The sequence below is a fragment of the Berghia stephanieae genome, chromosome 5, assembly GCF_034508935.2.
Source record: "Berghia stephanieae isolate SIO BIC M18660-M18661 chromosome 5, UCSD_Bste_1.3, whole genome shotgun sequence".
Taxonomy (NCBI): Eukaryota; Metazoa; Mollusca; class Gastropoda; order Nudibranchia; family Aeolidiidae; genus Berghia; species Berghia stephanieae.
This window is the reverse complement of record NC_088364.1, coordinates 83,479,881-83,507,201: the sequence shown is the minus strand read 5'-3', so window position 1 is coordinate 83,507,201 and position 27,321 is coordinate 83,479,881. Positions and strand designations below refer to the sequence as shown.

Here is a 27,321-nt window from a genome sequence, read left to right as displayed (position 1 = left end):
ATTCAGGATAAATATATTTTACTTATTTAGCAATGAGAAATTTCCTATTGAAGCTTGGCTTACTGTCAGGACTAGTCCCTTCTCAGTCGTTGAGAAGTACATGAACTCAAACTTAAATCATGTTAACTTCTGATCTGGTACGAAACCAACATTTATGAAGTTGCCTTTTGTTTATATTTTTTTTTGGGAGTCAGATCAGTGTTTTGGTATACATATTCTTGATTAAGGAAACAATTTTAATTGGCTTAAGTAGAGTTTGATTTCCAGGTCACACAGATTACAATACAATGCTTTATGAATTCTGCTCACTTTTCATTTAATTTCTATAATGGAGAGAAAGATAAAGGGCGTAAATGCGACTCATAAATAAGTGAACAATTTATTCCCTTTATCTTTCTCTCCATCTTATTGACTCATTTAGGCACCTCTAGTTTTTAATTTCTAAAATCACATTAAAAAAAAAATCTGCCAGCTGATGTTACCTTCTTCATGTCGGCCAATACAACAGTTCTGAGTGGTTCAGCCATCGTATTGGGGGCCGTTCCTGCTTGGGCAAAGAGATCATGGTGGAGCCATTGGAGCTGGGTCAGCTGGGGCTGGTAACGCAGGAGTTGATTGTTCAACAACATCATGTTGGCGTCCAGACGTCTGGGTTGGAATGAAAAATAACATCAATGAGCAAATGTGAAATTGGAGATTCCTTGAAATGATGTCTTGTTTTATTATAAAGTCAAGCTATGATGAACATGTTCAGTGACAAGATGGATGACAATGATTGAAATTCTCTAGCCCCGTTTTAAAATTAAAACAATCACAGTCGTGAGGAAAGAATACTTCAGCTGAGAACTTTCGAAGAAAATTTTTATTTCGCATTATTTTTTTCCAGTTGACATTCATACTGAAACAGAGAAAGCGTGGGGAGGAAAATAATCAGTCGGAATTATGTTTGTGTTGGTAGCAAAATAGAGAGAAACGACCAGCGACCAGGTCCGACACACACTGTGCATGTTAGTTGATTACTGACTACACGACCAGGTCCGACACACGCTGTGCATGTTAGTTGATTACTGACTACACGACCAGGTCCGACACACGCTGTGCATGTTAGTTGATTACTGACTACGCGTGACACTGTCACCCCTCTCTCTCTCTCGTCTTTTCTTTCTTTTTTTTTAAGATGGCGTTCAAAACGGAATAAAAAACTGATTTTTTCAAGGTATGAAATAAAACTCTTTTATTTTCTTTTTTGTTGGTTCTGTTATTTGACGTTACAAATTTTATTTTTCCTTTTAACTTTTTTTTTTTTTTAAATATCAGCACTTAACAGAATATATAGAGCAAAATCGCACTGTCGGAAATCCGACAATAGTCGGAAGATTTACAGGCCTGAAATGGAGAAGAGGTAGGACGAGGTTTATGAACCACAAACATTTCTGGGTTCCAGTACTTACTTGGCCAGGTCTAATTTCCTCCAGGCGTTGTCCAAAGCGTTGGTCAAGGTGGTGATCTGGCTCAGGCGATGACTCTTGGCCTGCCTCAAGGTCATGGCATCTAAAACCTTCTTGACCAGAGCGTCCAGGGGAACTTTCCACTCGGCACCGATGTCCTTCAGCTCAATCTCTGCCGTCACATTCATGCCCATGATCTCCAAGAAGGTGCAGATTAAGTAGCCCAACACTTGGGATGGAAAACCAAGCACCTGAGAGAAAGATGAAAAAAGAGGATAACATCATACATAATTTTTAAAAATAATATTTTTAGAAATAAAAGAATAAAGATTCCATTTATTCATCCTTTTTGGGTAAATTTTTCTCCAGGGTCAATCCCAAGGGAAGACTGGAATAACCTAGGCGTCAGCCGCAGTGCAACACAGAAAATTGATCTAGGGCGAGGTGACTTGTTCAAGGCCACACAGCGCAGCAGCGTGTGATCGAACTCGGTGCCTTTTAACTCTCTCGAGTTCATATGCATGGAAAATCGAACAAATTTGTTCGATTTTCAATGAGGGTGAACTTGAGAGAGTTAAGGTACAAAGCAAAGTTGAGTCCTTGGAAAAGACTCTTTACTCACATTCTGTCACCAGACTCAGGTGTAAATTGAGTACCGTCAAAAGCATTGTCTCTGTCGGAAAAATTGTAATATCATCCAACAGGCGTCATGTCTCGTTCTACATGTTACATGTTGCTGTTGGTCAGGGATCCTTTGTAAAGTGCTTTGAGCATATTTAGTGGACATTGCGCTATATAAAAGCTCTATTTTTTAATTTTAAACAAAATGAGTTAATGGTGACAAGAAATGTTTAGTTCCCCACCTGTTTATGTACAAAGTCAGCAATAAATTTCTTGATTGGTTTGGCAAGGTTGTCGTCGTCAAACAAACCATTTGTGCTGTTCTCTCCTGTGTATAAAAAGAGAAAGAAAGAAAAAATAGAAAATAAGTATCTTTTCTGTTTTATGTTTTTATGTTTTAAAGGTTTTTACAATGCTTGCAAAACATTTAGGTCATATCAGCACCAGTAAAAAGGAAGAAACAGGATAGTAAAAAGTTCTAGAATTACAATTAAAGCACCCAAGAAAAAGTAAGACAGAGGGGAATGAGTTTAAATAGGAAACAGATGTAGATTTCAAGAGCACACTATCAAATTACTTAGTTTGAGATCACCTAAACGTCTCATTCAGATACAAGCACAGGTCCCAACTAAGAGGAAGACACTCAAATGTTATATGTATAAGAACAAAATAATAAATTACATAACAGAGAGAGATGATTTACAATTTGGCATTATTATAACGCATTTTTGACAAAGAGTGCATTTAAAATTCCACTCTTTTAAAAATTGTTATTTCCTTAACATTCATCTTCTTCTCCTTTTCCTTATCTTTAAGAAATTTAATTATTTATTTTTTTTTTTTTAAAGAACCCATTGATCACTCCACTGTCAGGTGATCTTGTAATTCGTCATCAAAATTCTGTGTTAAAATTTATGTTTTTTAAGGGTTTTACGGCGCTTGCAACACATTAAGGTCATATCAGCGCCAGTAAAAAGGAAGAAAATGGGATAGTAAAAAGTTCTAGAATTACAATAAAGCATCCAAGAAAAGGGAAGACAAAGGGGAATTGGTTCAAATAAGAAACAGATGTAGATTCCAAGAGTACACTATCAAAGTACTTAGTTTGAGATCACCTAAGTCTCATCCAGACAAGCACAGGTCCCAACTAAGAGGAATACACTCAAATGTTTACCAATCATATAATATAATATGTAAACTAAACATAATACAATGCATAACTGAGAGATGATTTACAAGGAAAAATATATCATCTCCCAAAACTATAACTATACATTCGACTGTCTCCCTCTCAGCCAAGGACTCCGACCAAGGTCTGGAGAAAACCAAGCAATCTCATTCCAAGACAAAGACAGAAAGCAATTGGAAAACAGATGAGGGGATAGAAGACACAGCAAGTACCTCCCTGCCCGCTATGGGAGGTAGGAACCCCACCCAGGTGTTAAAATTTAAAACACCTCTGAATTTTATACTCTCATGATTTGACATTTTAAAAGTGCTATACCATATGATCTAAATGCTGACACACCATGAAATTGAGGAGTTGTTCATTTGTATTCATTACAAATAATGCAAAAAATAATGATCTTTTTTAAAAATCAATTTCCTGTCCCAAATTCAAATGTATAACTTTTCAAAGCTGGTGTTTGAGCCACAGAATATAATATAAATAAAAATTAAATTCCATTCTCCAAAGGAAAACTCACCCAACAAGGATTTGGCCGTGTTCGACGCCATCTGGAAGAATGTTTGGAAGGCTTGCAGACGCTTGATGAAAAACATGGCGGACAACAAGGGACGGGTTGTGCCAATGAAGCTGGAAAGCTGTATGGAGGATAGAAATTGTGTACAAATTATAATTGTATTAATCCTAAACAAAGGAAGAGGGGGAGGTGCAATAAAAGGAAGAGATGATGATAATGACGAAGCAAGGAAGGTACACTTTACAACAGTGGTATATTGATCTTGATTTTATATTCTCCATAGAAGTTACAAATGTTAATTTGCTCCGTAGGTTGTTCGATTTGAAGCTAAAACATTCGATCTTCACTGCCCTAATACAAACTCTAAACAAGACACTGAAGATAGACAGTCCACGACTTCTATTAAACTGCAAGGCCTGTATAAAATATATTAATTTAAGACAAACTGTCTCATCTGTATTCAATTCTGAATGGATTTGTTTATGTGGAAAAAAAAGGTCTTCTTTCAAAATATCACTGAGAAAATTCTCTGAGAAAGACAAAAGCTTAGGAATTCCATCGGCCTAATCCTTATACAGAAAAGGAAAAGCCTCCAGTAATACTGACAATTCTACTAACCTGCAAAGAGCGTGCCTCTCTCACAGTGTCCACTTTCGCCCACACAGACGGTACTTCCAGCAGATCCCACCACTCCATAAGGGAAGACAACTTTCCCTCCAGCTGTGTGAACAAGCCTGTCAGACCCAGCAGTAGCATCTGACCATCTGACATTTGAGTCGTTGCCGATTCCTCGCTGCCCCCGTTTCCCTGCTGTGTCAACAATAGAAAACCCTCCTGAAGGGTTTGAACTTCTTTGAGAACCGTCTCGTGTTCCTTCTGTGGGGGTTCAAACAAAAGTAGATTAAATAAAATTTGACTTTGGTTGCAAGGTTTTGACCAGTCATAAAGTATACACAAGAATTAATAAATTTTGGATTGCTTGATAAAAATTATTACCGAGCTACACTTAATCTGTAAAATGTTTAATTTCCTACATGTAAAGATGTGACAAAAAAATTTAAAAAATTAGAAACATTTTTTTTGTTTGTTTGTTGCTTTAGGTCTCTTCCAACACAATTGAGGTTATACGAGAGACCGCTGAAACAAAAAAACAAGCAATCTAACAAAAATAGTACAAATGTAAATCAAAATCATAACCTAAAGATATCATAAGCTAAATTATAAATAACCAAGAACAAACAGGCAGAAGATTTACAGAAAAAAAAAAAAATATCCCGCGTCAAAAATACAATAACAAACCAAAGAAGCAGGATAGGCTAGTAAAGAGAAGAAGAAACGACATCACTATCGGATCGTACACCCATGCGAACATCATAGGTATATGATTCAAGGGTGATGCTCCCATCCAACCACCCGCAAAATTAGAAATGGATTTGAAAAATAAAAGTTGAGACTTTTTTAAATGACAAAGGTATATAATGGGAAAAAAATGGAAAGTGCCTCTGATAGGATTCAAACCACTTATTATGATAATTTATACACCCTTGATCACCTTGTCACATTTGTTTTGTTTGGTCAGAAAAAACAATTCAACATAACTAGGAATCGATCTTGGTCCCTTTGCATGTGAAGCGAGTGCTCTACCAACTGAGCTATTGAGACCCCAACTTTACCTTTTGAATTCCCATAATGGCATTCCTGTGTGCCACTTCCAGTTGTTTGATGAGGTCATCCAAGGGGACAGAACTCTCACTGATCAGAGAATTCAACTGGTTGATAATGTCCACCAACTGTGGGTTCTGACCCTGCAGCAGTTTGACCGACTCGGGAATGATGATGGACCGGAAGCTGGAGTTCAATTCCTGACAAGAATGGAGTGACATTGGGATATTGAAAACGACTAATAACTACAATAGTGATAATAATAATAACAACAACAACAACAACAACAACAACAACAACAACAACAACAACAACAACAACAACAAAAACAATAATAATAATAATAATAATAATAATGATGATGAGGATGATGATATAACAAGAACAACAATACTACTACTACTACTACTACTACTACTACTACTACTAATAATAATAATAATAATAATAATAATAATAATAATAACAATAATAATAATAATGATGGTGATAATATCAATATTAGAGCTCTCTCTCTTATTAAAAAAATAAAATTTTCTGGTACAAGTGGCAAACAAGATACTTAAAAAGACAAACAAAACAAACAAAAAGGAAACAGACAAACAAACAACAACGATGATGACAAACTACAACAATAACGACAAAGTGAATTAAAACATTCAGAAAAATTATTTAGAAATGTTGCAATGCTTGAATAAAGTAAGGATGAAATCTACTGCAGATTTAGGGAACCAACCTGGAGAGCAACATACACATTGTGAGTTGCTTTGAGACACATCTTTAAACTTTTTACTTTGTCCTCTTCACATATCTGAGAGAGAGAGAAAAAAATTATAGATAAATATAAACAGCAGTCAATACATTCTTTAAAGGTTAATATTCACCCAATCATCAAACAACATTGCCTTTTTAGGTTAAAACATTTGCAAACTCAAACTATTCAAGTCATTCTTGAAAAGTCAAATAAATTCAACTATCTACCAGACAGTCACTCTACCTGTCCCTGATGTGATATCTTTGAAAACATTTCAAGAGCAGTTGAAAACGAATAGTGTTTATGTTCAAATATTACTGTGGCCTTGTGGTAAGACACTTTCGGATCGGAAGGTCTTGGGTTCAAGCCTCGCTCAGTGCATAGTTGAGTCCTTGGGAAAGGCTCTTGACTCACATTCTCTCACCATATTCAGGTGTAAAATGAGTACCTGGCCGTTAACAGTGTAGTCTCTGTCCGGAAAAAATTGTAATATTGTCTAACAGGCGTCATGTCTCGTCCTACATGTCAAGTATTGCTGTTGACCAGGGACCCCTTATAAAGCATTTTGAGCACGTTTAGTGGATATTGTGCTATATAAAAGCTCAAAAGCTCAATTTTATTACATTTTTTCACCTATGGCCCAGACAATCCTCAAATATAGAACAGATGTAAATTCAAGGATCAAGGTACTTAGCTTGAGATCACCTAAAAGTCTCATCCCAATGGGAGCACTGGATCCCACTAGAGGAAAACACTCTAGGTTGACAAAATATATTCAAAACAAAAATATGGAACTACATAACAACAGAGAGATGATATACAAGAAAAAATATATTAAAAACTTAGCATTTTGACTGTTTCCCTCCCAGCCAAGGTTTCTGGCCAAAGCGAGGACAAAGCCAAGTAATCTCATTCCAAGACAAAGACGGAAAGCAAATTGGAAAACAGATATAGGGGGATAGAAGATACAGTGAGTACCTCCCTGCCCACTATGGGAGTAGGGGGATATCAGATACAGAAAGTAACCTCCATTCCCACTATGGGAGGACAAAAAAAAAAAAAGAAACCAACCCAGAAATAAGTAAGGGTGGAAGGGAGGAAAGGAATGAGGGAAGATCAATGTCATCAGAAATGAAAAAAAGAGATATTTATACTAACCAGAGTATAAGAGCTGAGAGTTGTCATGAACTGGTCAACATTTGCACTCATGCTACAGAGTTCATCCAAGAACCAATCTCCTTCTCTTGAGGTCAAATCCATCAAGCGATCCCCAGCACCTACATTAGAAAAATGTGACAGATATTTTTTATAAAACATATTTTTCTTTAGATATTAGTGCCGCGCTGAAGACCGGTCTGGACCGCGGTCCGACGGTCTTTTAGCTGTGAACCGAAGACCGGTCCCAGAGGGGAAGATCGGCGGCAGTCCTCACTTCTTATCACCTTTCAACTAGTGCGGGGCGGTCCTTGCAAGGACCACGGTCCTACGGTCTCGCGCCATAGCCTACTACTTCCCCAGCGATTCGTTGCTTCGGTTGCCTATCTTCCACCAATCACCACCCATCCCACTTAATTAATCGCACCCACCCCCTTTTGCCATACACTAAACGACACAGACGACCATACAGGCAGACGACCACCAACCTCCACTCCGCAAACCGCCCTTTCGTGTGTGAGATGGGGGGAACAGGAGGCGCACGCCTTGGACGATTCCATTATACGGGGTAAATTTCAAAATTTACTACACCATAATGATCGCAATGACAATGATCTATGGTGAAGGCATGACCCCTCTTCTCTAATGGGTTATTGTTTGAAATGTATGTGACTACTAAAGATGTGTGTGTGTGTGTGTGTGTGTGTGTGTGTGTGTGTGTGTGTGTGTGTGTGTGTGTGTGTGTGTGTGTGTGTGTGTGTGTGTCGAACCTAGCAAGTAGCAAATCCGATTTTTTGTTTTCTTTTGTCCATCTCTTGTCACCACTCCTTTCTATCGCAGTGTTGTTATTTAAAATAATACAATAATATTAAAATTTCGTTTGGTGTTTTTACTAATCAAATAATATGAGTTTCATTAGTTTCTTCCTTCCAAAAAACCCAGTTATAACGTCTGAATTTTAAAAAAGTCCAATAGAATATTTGGGGACCCCGATAGCTCAGTTGATAGAGCACTCTCTTTATACGCAAAGGGCCAGAGATCGATCCCGGGTGCAGTCGATTTTTTTCTGAATCCCTGTCTACTCAGCAATGAATGGGTAGCTGAGTTTGTTAGATCTGGCGAAAAGTCACCATCGACCCCTCTTATCACCTCATCCACCCCCTCTTATTATAACTTCACGTCTCTCTCTTACTCTTCAATGCTCGCTGCCCTCTAATGTGTGTGTGTGTGTGGGGGGGGGGGGGGGGGGGGGGGGGGGGGGGGTTAAGGAGTTGCGTGTGTGTATCAACGCCACGAACAACTCGATCAACGCCTTGGGCGATGCCATTATCTCCGTTAATGGGGATAAATTTCAAATTTTATTAAATTATCGAAGTAACAATGAAGTACGGTGAGCAAATAAAGAAGGCATCACCCCTCTTCTCTAATTAGGTTACAATTTGAAATGAGTGTGACTACTCCGTGTGTTTTACTCCTGTAGGCCACGGTTTTCATCGTGTAGCGGTCTTTAACGGTTCAAGAATGAACGGACCGGTCTAGACCGGTCCTTGCGGTCTTCATTTCCCAAGGACCGTAGGACCGTGGTCCTTAAGCTTGCCAAGGACCGCCCCGCACTATTAGATATATAGTCCTTCCTTCAGAGCCATAAGGCACATGGAGCCAGAGTTAATCCCAGTTTCTGTAGCTTGAAATGGACCATAGCAATTGCAATGAACTATCTCCCAGATCTAACAAACCCAGCTACCCACTCACTGCTGAGTGGACAGGGGGGTCAGAAAAAATCTCGACATACTCGGGATCGGGACCCACTCTTTAGATATGATTCACTATAAAAGTGTAAATATCTATAAGATAGTTTGTCACTTGATGATGTATATATATTCAATCTTACAAGAGTAAAAATTCATAACATTTTATACCGCATCAATTGTGTGCATTAAAAAAATCTTCCTTGGTTTTGTAGGTTTATATTTTTTGCAAGCTCAAGAATGATTAATCAAAAAAATAATGCTGTACTTTAGTGAATAAATGATTGGCTCGAATTAGAGACAATAAAATGTACCTGAAGCAGCCCCTTCCATCACCAGATAACGTTTGTTCAGCGTATACAAGGCAGACGTCACCACACACAAAAGACTCATCTGGCCCTCGGTACCATTTTCTAGAAGAAAAAATTATAGAAAAATGGGAGAAAAAAAAGGACCATACCATAAATTCAAATATTAAATTTTGAATACAAAACGCTTTAATATTTAGCCTTTAAAAAAAACAAAAAGGGAAGAAAAGAAAGAAAGTAGGTTATACAAAGCAACTCCTCACAAGGATAAAATAACAATTCAAAATCGTTTAAATGATGTAGTCTGGCATCAAGTTTCATTTTCTATAAGGTTTAATGACTAACGTTAGTTTCCAGTACACACAGAGATGCCTCAGAGAAACTAAATGTACTACACAAGAACGCCTCGAAAATTGGACTGAAAATAAATTTCGATAAGACTGTGTACATTAGGGTGAATCCAAAACATGACAGTGAAATTAGGATAGATGAACATATAATTGAAGAGGTAACAGAGTTCTCCTACCTCGGATCCAAAATAACAGACGACGGAATTGCAGAACACGATATCAAGCATAGAATTCAAAAGGCAAACCAGGCTTTCGGCATGCTGAAAAACTTTTGGAAATCAAAGCAAATAATGAGAAAGACAAAGCTGAAAATATACAAGAGCAATGTTTTAAGTGTACTGCTTTATGGAAGTGAAAGCTGGAAAATGACATCCTCCTTAATACAGAAACTAGAAGCCTTTCAGAACAAGTGTTTAAAAAGAATTTTTAATTTATTTTGGCCTACAAAAATAAGAACAGTGGATCTATTAAAGAAAGCTGACTGCACTAGCATTGATAGCCAAATAAAAGAAGAAGATGGCGTTGGCTGGGTCATGTGACCAGAATGGAAAAAGGGTCACTACCCAAGACAGCCTTGTACTGGACAGCAGATGGGAAGAGAAAGCGGGGAAGACCCAAAGAAACCTGGCGAAGGACCATGGAGAAAGAATTAAAGGAAGCAGGCCTGTCCTGGAATACAGCCACCGCAAAAGCAGCCGATCGCAAAAAATGGAGATGTCTGGTGGATGCCCTATGTGCCTCAAGGCCCGAAGAGGATTAAGTAAAAAAGTAATTTAATGACTTGAGATGCTCATCAAGTTTTGAAATTGGACCCAAAAATTTGGTAATTCTACGAATTTTTTGTAACAGTAGACATGTCTGTGCTAAGGCTAAGGGCATGGTGTGATCCATAACATTTCCAGCCATAGATATAATATAACTCACCATATACAAATTGATGAACAGTTACCATCGACTCCTCCACAATCAGTTCCAGTTGTTGGGTGTCTGCCAATTCTTGGCCACGTCGTTCCAACAGCTACAATTAGCATTTTCACAAGTGGGTAAAAAAAAAAGAAAAGAAAAAGAAAAAAGTAAACACATGTAAGCATAAAAATAAAAAAATTAAAAAAAAGTCAACTATGAATAAAATACAAAAAACTTCACCATTTCCATATGTGAATCTGAACCAATCTCATCTGGTCTAACTACTCAAATATTGTAGGAATCATTTCTCAAATGAAGTCAAAGTAATGCCAGTAGAGGGGAGGTAAAACATTTACAATCAGATCGTTACTTTTATATCAAATGTATGTCTGACACTTTACCATTCATAAGAAAGAAAGAAAAATAAATTACCCCCCCCCCCCCTCCTTTTGTGTGTGTGTGTGTATGTGTGTGTGTTTTGCACCCAATCATGTTTATGTGTATGAGTAAACTTAAAGAATATTTCTATTGAATAAAAAATGATTTGACATACTTTTATCAGTTTAGCATTGGTGTCCGTGATCAAGTCTTTGAGTCGGCCCTCCACAGAGAACACATTCTGGGCCTTGGCCACTTGCTGGTCTCTGTTCATTCCGTAAATGTCCGTAAATTCTGATAATATCTCTTCACATCTGTTGAGTATTCAAGAAAGAAAAAAAAAAGTTTAAAAACAAAACAAAAAAAGAACATTTACAGTAATAACATTGAATAGTGAAAGGTCAACTCACATTATGAATTCAAATCAGACAAAACATTCGACAAACAATTTCAGCTTTAAAAATTAACCAAATAAAGTTGCCAAAATTGAGCTTTAAAAATAAAGTAACACGTGTAAAATGAGATTATAATTAAATTGCTAGGACTGGAAGCGACATAAAGCAGGTCTAATAAAAGGTAAAAACTTACTTGTTGCTGTTAAATTCCTCCAACAAACCCTGTAGCCATGTAGTAAAATTGTTCATGCGACTGTCCTTGGCAAATAATGCACTCAACTGAAAGAGAAAAAATTCCATATCAGGATAAGTATATGTCATTAAAAACCTAATTATCAAAATGCATAGACACATTAATAATAAAATATAATATAATAATAAAATAATAATACATAATAATAATAATATAATAATAATAATAATAAAATAATAAATAATAATAATAAAATAACAATAATAATAAATAATAATAATAATAATAATAATAATAAATAATAATAATAATAATAATAATAAATAAAATAATAATAATAATAATAATAATAATAATAATATAATAATAATAATATAATAATAATAAATACTAATAAATAATAATAATAATAATATAATAATAATAATAATAATAATATATAATAATATAATAATAATATAATAATATAATAATAATAATATAATAATAATATAATAATAATAATAATAATAATAATAATAAATAATAATAATAATAATAATAATATAATAATAATAATAATAATAATAATAAATAATAATAATAATAATAATAATAATATAATAATAATATTAATAATAATACTAATAATAATAATAATAATAATAATAATACTAATATAATAATAATAATAATAATAATAATAATAATAATAATAATAATAATAATAATAATAATAATAATAATAATACTAATAATAATAATAATAATAATATAATAATAATATATAATAATAATAATAATAATAATAATAATAATAATAATAATAATAAAACAACAACAACAACAATACTACTACTACTACTACTACTACTACTACTACTACTACTACTAATAATAATAATAATAATAATAATGATGATGATGATGATGATGATGATGATGATGATGATGATGATGATGATGATGATGATGATGATGATGATGATGATGATAATAATAATAATAATAATAATAACAACAATACTACTAATACCTGTAGAGAAACAGAACTGTACGTCTGTATCTTGGCCATCAACTCTTGCAGCACTGCCCGTCTTTTCTCCAACACTTCAATCATTTCGGCCTCCAAATCATTGCACTGAAATTTAATAAAAACATTCATTCTCTTAACACTTAGGTAAAGGGCTAAATTTTGAATGAAAGAAAAAAATCTAACAAACTTCAGAATTTAGATAGCGGGATATCCACTAAGATTACTCAAAGCACTTTACAAGGGATAACAGGCTAACATCAACACTTAACATGTAGCTCAAGACATGACATCTGTAAGACAATACTACAATCTTTTTCCGACCAGGTACTCATTTTACACCTGAGTATAGTGAGAGAGAGTGAGTAAAAAGCCCTTTCCAAGAACTCAACTTTGAGCCACACAGAGAGGCAATCAAAGCCTGTCTGGAGGCGAGTGTCATACCACAGTAGTCAATAACAGTCATAGAAACAACTTGGCACAATGTCATATTCTATCGACAATCATTGAGGCAGATATTTAACTTTTCATATTCGACAAATTCTACAATTTTACATCTCATGTATAATCATCAATTTAAAAATATGAAATGAAATAGTTTAAAATGTTTGTTTGAGTCTTTATGCAGAACACTCATCCATGCCCTTGTTACCAGCCACTTGGATTATTGTAACTCTCTGCTGTACGGACTACCAAAAACATTGCTGAACAGAGACTATAGTTGATGCAAAACAAAGCTGCTCGTATAGTTACAATGACAAAGCCCTGGAATCATTATATAACACCAGTCCTTAAGTCACTACACTGGCTTCCAATAGAGAATAGAATATTATGAAAAATTGCATGTTTTGCTTACAATTGCATTCACCATACATCACCTGAATACCTTGAATGCTTTGTGGGAGAATATAGACCAACTCGATCTCTGCGATCCACCAGTTCTTTGCTTATGGAGAAAAGCATCCCAAGAACAAAGTTTAATGAGCGTGGTTTTGCATTTTCGGTTCCAATCATTTGAAATAGCTCAAACACAAGACCTTCTGATCCGAAAGCGAGTGTCATACCATAAGACCCCATAGCCGCCTCCTGTTGAAAACTCGGTGATTAAGATTATAAGAAAAGCTAAAGCTGACCTGTTCTAAGACTTGTGTTTGTCCGGCACCTTGAAGGAAGTTGGAGGTGGAGGCGAAGCTAGGCAAGCCCATATTTGGTGCTGAGTTGACCTCGGCCATAAGCTTCTTCAAGGAAAGGCTTGTCAGCTTCTCTAAGTTCACCTAAATACAAAACAGGATGACAGTCAGTGGATTTGATGTCTTGCCTAGAAAATCTCACTTTAAAAATAAGCCATTTCTCATTATCATCATCATTATTTTCTTTATTATTATTTCATCACTAACATTAACATTATAATAATAATAATAATAATAATAATAATAATAATAATAATAATAATAATAATAATAATAATAATAATAATAATAATAATAATAATAATAATAATAATAATAATAATAATAATATAAATAATATGAAGAAGAAGAAGAAGAAGAAGAAGAAAAGAAGAAGAAGAAGAAGAAGAAGAAGAAGAAGAAGAAGAAGAAGAAGAAGAAGAAGAAGAAGAAGAAGAAGAAGAAGAAGAAGAAGTAGACATGACTTAATAAGTAAAATTGCAAAGAAGTCTTTTTAAAAAATAGAAAGTTAATAAGTTCATCATAAGTTCAAATCCTTCCTTTCCTGTTGATTACAATTTGTATTAAATCATCTCTAACATTTTTTATTCCTGTAAAACAATATCCAAACCAACAACATTTACAAAATAAGGAATCCATGACTTTGACTCCTTACCGCATGCAATTTGTCCCAGTTGGAATATTCCACAATCTTTTCCTCCACAGATGCCAAGACCTGGTTTTTAGCTGCCTGTAGCATGGCATACTCCCAGTACCTGGTAACAATGACAACAACATTTTAACACCGTCAATTTCATAAACAAACAGTAGATTATTTTCAAATAGATATATATTGTTTTTAATTGTATCAGAATGTGGGAAATTGCTATAGTGAGAGTGCACTACAGACTGTAGGGAGAGTATCAAAAAGGGATGTTTTTTGGTTTTTTTTTTTAAAAGACAGTTTAACAGTACTATTATGTAAAAGGAAGAAACATAATAGATAGAATGAAGTTGACGTCACTCATGTCTTTGTTATTACTTTTTGCCATCCGCGTTTATGAGTAATTCTCACTAAACTGTATTAACCAGACTATAAACGTTCAAGGTTACACATAGTTTTGTGTGTTGGTGAGTTATACTTCCGGATGGCAATGTTGTGAGCTTCTTAGCCAAGCGCATACTATCGATATAATTCATATTTTCATGGAAAAGAGAAAAGAAATAAATATCAATAAATAGACCTGTAAATGAGCTCTATAAAAATTGACTGAAACTGAAACTCTTCGTAATTCGTCGTAGCGGTAAAATCCAAAAAATCAAAATGAAAGGTAAACAGCAAGCTCACTTGAGCAAAGCAATGGCAGAAAACTAAATTGCGAGGGAATTAATTAGGCTACTTACCATTGTTCCTTGTAATTAGGTACCCAATCAGTGAAGAAACTTAGAAACGGTCAACCAGTTTGTTTACAACATGAGGTAATCGAGATGTGCTTGTAGCAATCATTTAACTTTCGATTTGAAGGTGTCTACATAACGAACTTCCCAGTGTTTCGAATTTTTTTTCTCATACTTTTCCTGTCCTTCAAGTAAATGTGGTCAATTTTGGCTTAGACGAAACAGTGAAATTTATCGCTCGGCGGCTCAGTTAAAATTGGCTACGACAGGTTTCGAAAGTGAAAAAATAATTTCACGAAGGCTGTGTGAAAATACACTGGGGTGTGTTCAGACACGGCAATTCTAAAAAGCGTCGCTTAGCCTTGGCAATATATATCCATCATTAATATAAACGGCCCATGAGCTATGCGTGGGGCTGTGGAACATTCCTAGTTAACTTTACAGTCAATCGACTACGATTCATGAATTCTTTCTTTATTCATTTCTTTCTTCCCTTTTTAAAAATATTTGAATTTGACGAATTGACTGATTTCAGTTAATTGACTGAGAATTTACAGGTCTAATAAATCATTAGTGGTGTACCAGTGAAGCTGTGTCAATTACATGCTAAATAAAATTACAATCTTTCAAAGTTTACACGACATCACTTCAATTTGAAAACAAAAACAAAAGGTGACTTGTATCAGTAGTCCAGACACGAGTTAGGAAAATTGGAGGGGCTGATAAACAGACTTGTCTTAACTACCAATAAATTCAATTTTTTCCTTTGAAAAAAAAGTCTTGAATTTGAATAAAAATATTTCACTCCATTTTATTTCAATAGCAACACCTGTTTGACAGAGAGTACACGACGTGATTTCCCCTAAACATTCACTCCATCCTATTTCAATTCCAGTACCTGTTTGACAGAGAGTACACCACATGTTTCCCCTGATCTTCTGCCAAAGCTTCCTCCAGCCACGAACAAACTGCCTTGGTGTCTTCTAATTCCTGGGTTTTGTGGTCCAAAGAGTCAAACACATTGAGGTAAGACTCCATGGCATCAGACAGTAAGGGAAGACTGGATGCAAGACCAGATCTAAACAAAGAGTTTTTAAAAAATAGAGATGTTAATGTCAGCAAACATGAACATAGACCAATATATTGGTATCAGCTAAAAGTTTGACACCCAAGCCGAAGAGAAGCATTTAAATTGTGGCAAGGCCGTTGTAACATCTCATTAGATGACGGGAAGCTAACTTATTATCATTATTTCTTTTGTAAAGAAACGTCTAGCCTTGAGCTAGTTGACAAGTGGCAAGAGATTTATTACCATATAAGGTTTACGATGGATCTCGTATTGTACATTTAATATTGGCCTTTAACGACAAATAAGGACTAAGGGAAAAGAAGAACAAAGATGATAGGTTTTTATATGTAATCCCAGTACACAGGCTAAGACAAAACATTATGGTCCTATCCTTGGCCTTAGGCTTGCCCCCTATAGAGAGATCAATTATTGTTTGTTTGTTTTTAAGAGTTTTACAGGGCTTACAACATTTAGGTCATATCAGCGCCAGTAAAAAAGGAAGAAAATGGGATAGTAAAAAGTTCTAGAATCACAATTAGAGCACCCAAGAAAAGGTAAGACAAAGGTGAATTGGTTCAAATTGTAAACAGATGTAGATTCCAAGAGCACACTGTCAAAGTACTTAGTTTGAGATCACTAAAAGTCTCATCCAGACATAAGCACAGATCTCCACTGAGAGGGATACACTCAATTGTTTACAAATCATATACAATATGTAAACAAAACATAATACAGTGCATAACAGAGAGATGATTTACAAGGAAAAAAATATCATCTCCCAAAACTATAACTATACATTTGACTGTTTCCCTCTCAGCCAGGGTATCTGGCCAGTGCCAGAACAAAACCAAGTAACCTCATTCCAAGACAAAGACAGAAAGCATGTTGGAAAACAGACATAGGGGGATAGAAGACACAGTAAGTACCTCCCTGCCCGCTATGGGATGTCATGAACCCCACCCAGAGAGATCAATTCGAGAAGCAAGTAGGAATTCAATGAATGAGTACAATCCACATATCAATTGAATTTAAAATGTATTGTATGTGACTTTTGTATTGATGATGTTTTTGATGCCCGTTATATGATCTTAACTGTTTTGATATTTTGGTTGATTTGGACTTGCAATATTATTGTTACCTGGGTAAACAATGTCCTTTTTTTAAAAAAGCACTCTGAGGGTTCCACGAAAGGCGCTATAGAAACATGTTTATTATTATTATGATTATAATTGATACAAAATGAAAAGGAAATCAGAAAAATGATACTAACTTGTTGTCAGTCCAGGCAGCGTCCATCTCCGTGAGTCGGATAGAGAACATGCTGGTGGTGATGTCCTTTTCCATCTTCATCTTTTCGCCAGCACCCCCACCACCACCCATCTCTCCCCCATAGAAGGCCCCAGTGTATCCAGCGTCAATGCCAGTGGTCCAGTCCACCAATGGGTCATAGACAAAGGCTTCCAACAGGGTCAACAGTGGTTCTCTCCCTTTACGCATCACCTTGAGTACGTGCTCCGCAGCCATCCGAAATGTGCCCTTTAGTGTAGAAAATAAGAATTTAGAGCTAAATTAAATTCTTCACGACATTGCACTTCTCTCGATTCATGGTCAACAAATAGTCTAATTGAAAAGTGATGCTTCAAATAATATGAGCTTAAATCATAAAAGTGAAAAAGGATTTTGTTTCAGAAATGTTTTTCAATGTAAAGAATCCATTTTCTCTGAATTTCATTATCTTTGGGATTTAAAATAAGACTAAACAAAGAAAAAAGAAACCAAAAGTTAAAACATTTCACACAATTCTTGAACCAACTTTTTTCAAAAATCATAAAAAAATAAAACAGACATCATATCACCCTCTTTTCATGAGTTTACTTTCAACCACTAAGAATCAGCTAAAGTAGGCTTGGATGAAAAGGTGAAATTTATTGGTCTTTCAGTCTGTTGGGATTATCTACTTATTTGAACATGACAGTTTTAGAAAGCAAAAATATAAGTTCAAGAATCCGTGTGAAAATACAGACGGATGTGAACAGACATTGTAAGTTTAAAATAGAATAGCGTAACCTCAGTCACTTAAAGCTGTCCAGTGTTATGCCTAGCGTTGTGCAACAGGCCTCGATGATTGTTCTCAGATGTGTTGTGTATACATTTATCTGACTAGATTCAGGGTCTCTTTTCTTTTTCTTTCTTTTCTTCCAAATTGATGAATTGGGTGATATGAGTTAATTGACTGAGAATTTACAAGTCTATATGTATGATATTCTAATTCAAGGAAAACACTGTCCATCCAACAGATGAAAACGTACCTCAACTCCCGTTAGTCCAAGAGCCGTTTCTAAATTGGGTGTCATTCTGAATGGAACTTTCTCTGGAACACGAAGACCTTTTCCTTTCTCAAAACACACATTGTAGTCGATATGAACCACCTGATTATACAGAGAGTAAAAAGATTTGGCAGAAATGAGAAATCTATCCAGACAGTATTAGATTTTTCCCATTCAAATAATTTTTAATTTTTGCATTTCAATGAAATGTTTTCATCACTGTAATAGAGTTCATATTGTCGAACAATATTAGATATAGGATGTGCTTGTTGCTTTTCTGTTTGAATAAGAAATGTCTGTTTTTGTGTTGGGTGGGTGTGAAGTTTTTGGGAAAATTCTGGATATGGCTGGTAAGGAGAGGGTTAAAAAAGACTAAAATGACCCAATTATATATATATTGAACAATGCAACACAAAATGAAACTGGCTAAGTAATGTTCTACTTCAATAAGTTCATTAATAAATCTGTTAAAACCATGCTCTTCCACACGGTATTGTTAGAGGCATTCTGTGAAGGAATATAGACGATCCATAAAACAAATATGTGATGTCAACAAGAATCACCAACGTTGTCCAAAGTGTTCAATTATCGCATCAACTTAATTTACTTCGTTTTTTCTTTCAAAGCATTTAAATGATGATTGAAATTAAAATGAAAATAACAACAGACAAACACACGACTCACTTCCCCAGTGGCCAAATCGACCAGCAAGTTGTCCAGATGTCGATCCCCAAGCCCAATGATGTACCCAATCACAGACATGACAGCTGTAGACCTGGCATAGGCCTGGGTCATTCGCCACCATTCTCCAGCACCTGAACTACAACACCACAACTCCCTGAATGAGAAAACATACTTCAGTAATAATTTAGTGTAAATTGCTTCAGAGTTTAAAAATATAAAGCATAATTAATCTGAGAGTCAATACATAAATAATAATAGTAAACTGAATTTTTTTTTTTTTAATTTCAGGAACATAAGAGAGAAACCTTGTATCATCAGAAACTTACCAGTTAAGCATAAAATAATCCATTTTGTTCATAATTTTACATTATCAACGTCTTGACATACTAAAAAAAACCCTTTTTAGATAACACTGATGATAGTTTTTTACGCATATTCTCTCATCATACTAAGGTGTAAAATGAGAACCTGGGTGTTAAAAGTGTTGCCTCTGTCCAAATAATAGTAATATTACCTAAAAGCCGTTATGGCTCATCCTACATGTTAAGTGTTGCTGTTGGCCAGGGATGCCATGTAAAGTGCTTTGAGTATGTTTAGTGGATATTGCTCTATATAAATGCTCACTTATTTATTATTCAATATTAGAGAAAACGAATTCCAGATGTTAAAAAGAAAACGAAATACCTAGATAGCAAATCCTCAGGTGTTTCATCCATCAACTCTTCTAGAACCTGCCGGAGGACGGACAGTGGCCAATCTTTACGATTCTCACAGCCTTCTAATCCCTGAGAAAAATAAACAGAAATAATTTTGTAGTTAAAAAAGAAATTTCAACAAACAAGAATGGCTGAACTCCTTGAAAAAGGTAATTTTGTTGATCTGTAGCCATCTGGAGTATTACCATGACATGTAGATAAAGAGCTAACATTATACGTTTCATCTCCAATTTTCCCTGATTAGAAACATACACAAATAATTTGTGTCACATTTATATTTTACTACTACATTATTTACATTGTTACATTATCAAAATGCAAAATAACATCAATCTATCAAGTTTGTAGGACATATACATTGAGGAAACCCAATTTACAGAATACCAAGAAATTTGGGATCCTGAAAATTTCATTTTGGATAATTTATGGGGTTTTTTTAAAACAAACTTCAACAAAATTCGCCTCTTACATTTTGGATAAAAGTGTTTTATTTCAATTTTAAACTCATGACATTTGAGTCGTAATGAATTTTGCCTGAAAAGCTTGTCATAAAGTATGGTGTGATAAAATCACTCAATCTAGAGCACTGGCATTACCTTTTCAGCTAAAGCTGGATTCAGTTTGTTGTAAAAGACCTCACTGGGTCTGGGGATGGAAGGAACAGGTGGTGGCACCGAAGCATTCTGGGAGGTGGATGTGGATGGTTTGAGCGTAGCAGCAGTCAGTTCTCGATGTTGCCACTTCTTGTACAAGCTGAATAGCGGCGTGGCTCCCTCTACCCACTGAATGAGACCTGAACGAGACCCTAAGGGGGTCACTGAATAGTGACGAGCTCGGTATAGGGGTTGGCGATCCTTGTCTCTGAGGAGTGAATGGAAATATTCAAGAGCTTTTTATCCTCAAACTGTTATCTATCAAATAGGAAATTAAGATAAAAATATTTATTTTAAGCTAACTCTTGAATCTTTAATTTACCTTCACAAAGTAATATTTTTTAAAATAATAGTTAATAATAAAAAGTACTCTTCTATAGCGTTAAATGCCAAAGCCACAAAGCACTTTACAATATCACTTGACAAACCATAAACACACTCACTTCACGCATAAAACATATTTTTACATATTGTTTTCAATCATAGAGAAATTGGACTGTAAATCATTCATTATCTAAAAAAATAAATAAAAGAGAAATTAAATGACACTAAAATGAGTTAGTTACCGTTTGTGTGAGTACAACATGGTGTTGACAATTGACAGGAATTGCATGATGCGTTCATCCAGATGAAGATCTTCAAGGCCTTTAAAAAGATACGGATGCCTGCAAGAACAATAACAAGGTAAACATTTCAATAAGTTTTACACTAAAAACATATTTGCAATTCATTTGACCCGACATGCACTTATTTGGAGGTCTGATAACCCAATTCATAATGGGCTCATTATTGTCAAGGAAATCTCAAAAAATGACACAAAATATTGTACATTACAACAATGTTAAGCTAGGCCCATAATTGCGTTCAGATGTCAAACCTGCAAAAAGTACACATCGATTTGACCACAAATCATATAATAAGGAAAAAGCACTCAAATCTCGCAGCACTAAAGGATTTTTGCTGTGAATCCTAAAATCTTACACTGAAAGACCTGTGCTTGCATATAAAATATGTTTTGAGAGGAGAATTTCAGCTAACAAAAAAATTAAAATGAACATTGACCACACCTGACCAATATAAGTTTCATAATTCAAAATTCAATCACAATTTATGCCAAGCTAAGGGAAAAAAGATATTGAGATGTGACAAACAAATACATCCTCACATTGCCTAAAAATTGTACTTTCAATTATGAATGAACAGGAAGTGAGATACCTTTTTCCATCTGAGCCAATAAAGATGAGCTTCTTGGGTTTAGTCTTGGTAGGTAAAATCTGAGCTGTGTCGTGGACTCCTTCAATGGTGATGGCCTGCATGTACATAATGAAATGTCACAGTTATACACACACACATTTCATTTCACAAGATTACATGGAACATAATTTCATACATTCTTTTAATAAATCACAATGTGAAATTGAATGTAAGCTTGAATTTAATATACAAAAACAGATAACATGGACATTTCAGGTTTCCCCTTTATCAACAAAACAGGATGAATGAAACACTACAGACGAATGAGATAATGTGGTAGTGGCATTGTTAAGATGAATAAACAAAAACATTGATGGGCAGAAATAGTATCACAAAGCAGCATACTTTCCCAAGGCAAGTGTCAAAAATAAAGACCACCAATAAAATGTCACATACCTCATGTGTTGTCTCTTGTCCAGGCATGGGGATGACAGAATGTGACAGACTGGCCAGGGATGGACTGATGTCGTCCATCATCAGTTGGAGACTGCTGCGTTTCTGGGCACGGCTTTGAAGACTGTGCTGAATCTAAAAGCAATCAATGTATATAATATACATACTATTAATATTTTACAATATGATAAAAATTAAAAATTATTAACCTATGATTGAAAATGAATTATGCCAAAGGTCACTTTTTATGTGTACATATTTGTGTCAGTGCATGACATAATCAGTCAGAAGGTGAAAATTCTGGATTTGCATTTTCTGAAAAAATTTGCTCACCAGAGCACTTAAATTCTTATTTGAAGTAAATCGGGTGATTTTTCATGAAGTTATGGTCAGATGAATGGGAAAGGTATCCAGTATCTTTTCTCAAATTTCATACTTTTTCAACTTGACATGCTGTAAAAAAATATTTAGAAGTGAAATTATGCTGTGATATTTCCCGAAGATGTACAAAAAGGGTTGATTTAATCATTTATGACAATAACTCATTTTTTATTTATAAAATGACCTTCTAACTAAACTTGCCAATATCTCAGTTCAAACCTTTTCACCATCCGACTGACACATATTATAAAAACAGATGAATGAAAAGCAACTTTTAGGTAGCTGACATCTTTCCCTTTTATTAAAATCAAACATCACAACAACAAAGAACTATATATCTAAAAATTACTTGTCCTTTACCATTATAGGAGATCTGGCTACTTGGATTTTTAAAAAATTGGTAGCTTTCGAGGACAAAAATTGTAGGCTCTTTAATCAACTATATAAATAAGTATTTGTCTTCGACATGAATAAGTAAAACTTCAAAGTCCTTGATACACGTGCCCAAGCACTAAACTTTCCTCTTCCATAAGTTCACGAGATCAAAGGTGCTTATGTACACAGTTCTGAAGTCGGAGCTAAAAATAGTAATTTTACTCATTTTCCATGGTACTAGGGCAAGTCTGTACAAAAAAATGGGCAAAAATCTTGGAAAAAAAAGTTTTTTTTTGTTGTTTGTTGCTTAGGTCTCTTCACACATTGAGGTTATATGAGAGACGCTGAAACAAAAAAACAAGCATCTAACAAAAATAGTACAAATGTAAATCAAAATATAACCTAAAGATATCATAAGCTAAATTATAAATAACAAGAACAAACAGGCAGAAGATTTACAGAAAAAAATATCCCTGTCAAATACAATCACAAACAAAGAAGCAGGATAGGTAGTAAAGTAAAGAGAGAAGAAACGACATCACTATCGGATCGTACACCATGCGACATCATAGGTATATGATTCAAGGGTGATGCTCCCATCAACCACCGCGGAAAAAAAGTGACTAAAATCCCGAGTGTTAAGAGGAAGACGTACACTTTTAAAGAGGGCCCACGAGTCTTGAGGGTTGGCTGGATCGGGTGGGTCCTCCAGACGCTTGAGGGCAGCTGTGATCTGTTTGCCATACGCTGACTGGAACCATCGTTCTTGTGGTGTTTGGGGTGTCTGGGACGTGATCTCATGAAGGTGACGCACAGTCACTAAGGTCTGGATGTGTCAGATGGAAAACAATTGGAAAATAAAAGATAAATTAAAAATAGTTCCTGAATAAAATAGGAATAAATCATTCCTTCCATATACATATGTAATAAATTGAAATTTGTTATTCTGCGACCCCCTAGACAAATAAGCTCTCCATATTAATTTATGATGGAGATCACAGGTCTGTTTCATAGATCAATTTCCACACTCCTCTGTCCACCCAGTATTTGTGTCCTATCCAAAGGCTAGCAAGCATTTGTATCTATCCATTTAATGCTCCAAGAAATCAAAACAAGGCCTAACCTAATAACTCTGAAAGAAAGGTTGATAATAGTTAAGGTTTATTGACTAAAACAAAAACCCACTGGCTTCATGATGGTGAGGTGTTTCTCTTTGATGACAGTGGCTTTGGTGCTCTGGTTCAGAGACTTGTTGGCTTCCACACGTTTCACTTCGGCTTCCAGTTGTGCCAGGCGTCTCGTCACATCACTCTGATGTTGGTTCAAGGTTCCCAACCATAATTCCTCCCATAAAAGAGTCACACGCCGAAGTTCCTGAACCAGGAGTTGAACTTCACAAACCATTCTGTAAGATGAACAATCATAACATGGTGTTTAATACAATATTCTTTTAAATAATCTATCACTAAAAGATGGTGACAATACACTGCATGAGAACAGTGAAAAAAAACAGTGCTCTAATTTTTGCATATCATCAGATTATTTGCAATCATTATGAGAGTTTTATTTCATATTACAATTACAACATATGAGTTTTTGATTCGTATGCCCACATTGTTGTCTTCTACTTCTTTGGTCCCAACATTTCAGTCACATTGTCTATTAAAATAATATTTTTAAATGTTATATTTATAACATAAAAAATATGCAAGTTAAAGGAAACATTTTCTCATTATTGACAGAGATACTCGTCTGATTTTATTACCACTTTAAAAATCAGATTTCATTAAAAAAATGAAAATTGAAATAAAAAAAAGGTTATAAATTACTGTGGGTTCTGCTTGGACAGGGAGTCTACGATGGACGACAGACAAGCTTGTAGCTCAGGACTTGATCCCTCGTCAGTGTCTTCATCCCCAAAATCCCTCTCGTAATCCTCTCCTTCTTTCTGTGCAGCGTCGTCATCACCTGACAAATGGTTCATCAAACCTGGCACAGCATAGAAATGGAAAAAAAAGCAGAATTGATCAAAAGTTACAAAGTAAATGATGCTGACTAAAAATGTAATACAGAAATTTACCTTAATGGTAAATGCTTTAGAACGTTTGCTGTAAGACTGCAATAAAACATTGTAAAAATTGCTAAGGCATGAAAAAATATCCCACAATCTAAAACAAAAGGCAGGTGCCCTGATATTATTTCCATTTAACCATCCATATAATCCATATAACCTTTTGATGTGATGAAAATGGCTTTCGGGTCAGAAAACAGAAGAATCTGAGGTTCGATTCTGAGCTCATTCTTGGCGTGTTGATATGTTTCTTAGATAATTCCTTCTTGTAATTGTATTATCATGAGTCAATTTCATAACACGTTTTTAGTTTTAATACTGTACAGTAAAGAAATAGATAAATTATGACACTACTTTACACTGATCTTGCTATAGATAGTATGCGCTTGGGTTAGAAGCTCACAACATTGCCATCCAGAAGTATAACAGACCAGCACACAAAACTATGTGTAACTTTGAGCATTTATAGTCTGGTTAATACAGTTTAGTGAGAATTACTCATAACCCACCTTGATGAGATGGTATTTTGACTTGTAGTTTATTGGAGATGCCGACCACAGCAGGATAGAGAATCAGATGGGGAGACTGGAGTCCAACTCGACACAGCAGGTCTGAAATGCTTTGTCTGACGTAGCTCTCAGGGTGACTCAGGCGTGAGAACAATTGAGGTATTATACCTTGTTGATGGGAAGGAGGAAAATAAAAAGCCTTAATGATGTGTTAACGTGTATTGCGATCACAGTTATTACTAATATGTCTGAGCCAAACTGGCATGGAAGAAAAGTATCTAAAAATATATCATGCGGGACAAGAAAATTTGTCCTTTAAGCCAACACAAAAATGTAATGGTCATGCCATGAAAATGAAGATATCTTTATAATATAGAAAGGTAGATTGTAAAAGTTTTTTAAACTTCTATTTTCGTGCGTGAAAAGTTAGTTAAAATATGAGCAATTTCAATAATTTACTCAGTTACAAGTTTTTGGGTACTGAGCTATTTGGATAATTATTGTCAAATTTTCAAAACTTTCGACATTTCCTGGTTTGACAAAATCCAGATTCAACCTTTTCTAAGACATTAATAGCATGAAATATTTTTAAATTATCACTATAATGCCATTCTGCAAAAGAAGGAAAGAATAAGTCCTCAATTTCTGAAAAATGAGGGATTTTTCTATTAAATATGGATGAATCTTTTTCTTATTAAATTAAATGAGAGACATCCCTTTTGATGTCCCATTACATATAATGTATTTCAATTCAATTCAAAGGTATCTAACTCTTACCTTTCCACGGTTGAGTGGGTGTCTGAGAGAGACCCGTTTCCAAGACATCACGGAGTTCCCAAGCATGCTTCACAAGCAGACGTAACAGCCTCAGGGTACAGATGGTAGAATCTCCTTCACCTTCTTTGGCATCAGCCTTATACAAAAAGATAAGGAAGTAAATAAATGAATAGATGAATAAAATGAGATCATTTAAATAAACATCAACAACGCTAAAATCAACAAAACAAAAATGAAAAGAAATATAATTAAATAAATAAATAAGTAAAGATTTTTTTTTTAATGAATTAAATGAAAAAAAAATAATAAAATAAAAGAGTTTAGTTCCATAACCAAAAAATCTGCACAAACATAAAATAAAATCCTACATTACCAAAGCAGACCTGAAAAAGGATTTTAATTTCTGAGCCTATTTTAATATTCTCAACCATTCAACTAATGCAAACATTCAACTAATGAGATGGTGCTTGCAACGTTAACATTCAGCAATGATAATACGGATGCTTGATAAGACTTAGACATTGCCTTACCATGGTACTGACTTGTAGGTATGTAAAGTAGGCTTTGGCAGACAAGTGATAGAAATGGTACAATCGGCGAACACAGTCTTGCCAGATGACCAGCAGTTTGTCCATTCGGCCATCCTGAGTGTTGGACAAGGCAGGGCAGAAGGACAGCAACTGTTTCCTTGTTGTTTCTGTGCCATCATCGTATAAACTCTGAAATGGATTTTGGGCCAAACAGATAGAAAAACAAGAAGAAAAAAAACGTTAAAAGAAATATAATTTCGTTTACTGTAAAACTTTTAATACTTGAATTTGCAGACCTCTAAGATTTCTCAAAGACAGTCTTTAAAAAATAAAAAAAAGGACTGGTTTGACAAACTTATGCAGACATAGAATGTAAAAATGT

The 27,321-nt window shown here is 35.0% G+C and overlaps 1 protein-coding gene across 1 annotated transcript in view; it reads right to left on the bottom strand.

Annotated features, from left to right (window-relative positions):
- LOC144973746 (serine/threonine-protein kinase SMG1-like) overlaps positions 1-27,321 on the bottom strand; it is an 84,498-nt gene that overhangs the window by 17,563 nt on the left and 39,614 nt on the right. Inside the window, exons 37-66 of the mRNA XM_078916581.1 lie at positions 26,940-27,128; positions 26,410-26,545; positions 25,633-25,800; positions 24,882-25,041; positions 24,238-24,457; positions 23,708-23,878; positions 22,300-22,431; positions 21,865-21,959; positions 21,216-21,314; positions 20,593-20,857; positions 19,965-20,065; positions 19,281-19,434; positions 18,579-18,698; positions 17,540-17,805; positions 16,099-16,278; positions 14,479-14,578; positions 13,767-13,907; positions 12,637-12,741; positions 11,622-11,707; positions 11,209-11,347; positions 10,674-10,767; positions 9,406-9,504; positions 7,347-7,465; positions 6,171-6,245; positions 5,446-5,634; positions 4,391-4,648; positions 3,776-3,893; positions 2,312-2,397; positions 1,452-1,699; positions 483-648 (exon numbers count right to left, since the gene is read on the bottom strand). Of these exons, the coding sequence (XP_078772707.1) occupies positions 483-648; positions 1,452-1,699; positions 2,312-2,397; positions 3,776-3,893; positions 4,391-4,648; positions 5,446-5,634; positions 6,171-6,245; positions 7,347-7,465; positions 9,406-9,504; positions 10,674-10,767; positions 11,209-11,347; positions 11,622-11,707; positions 12,637-12,741; positions 13,767-13,907; positions 14,479-14,578; positions 16,099-16,278; positions 17,540-17,805; positions 18,579-18,698; positions 19,281-19,434; positions 19,965-20,065; positions 20,593-20,857; positions 21,216-21,314; positions 21,865-21,959; positions 22,300-22,431; positions 23,708-23,878; positions 24,238-24,457; positions 24,882-25,041; positions 25,633-25,800; positions 26,410-26,545; positions 26,940-27,128 (4,479 nt within the window). The remainder of the gene's footprint in view (positions 1-482; positions 649-1,451; positions 1,700-2,311; positions 2,398-3,775; positions 3,894-4,390; positions 4,649-5,445; positions 5,635-6,170; positions 6,246-7,346; positions 7,466-9,405; positions 9,505-10,673; positions 10,768-11,208; positions 11,348-11,621; positions 11,708-12,636; positions 12,742-13,766; positions 13,908-14,478; positions 14,579-16,098; positions 16,279-17,539; positions 17,806-18,578; positions 18,699-19,280; positions 19,435-19,964; positions 20,066-20,592; positions 20,858-21,215; positions 21,315-21,864; positions 21,960-22,299; positions 22,432-23,707; positions 23,879-24,237; positions 24,458-24,881; positions 25,042-25,632; positions 25,801-26,409; positions 26,546-26,939; positions 27,129-27,321) is intronic.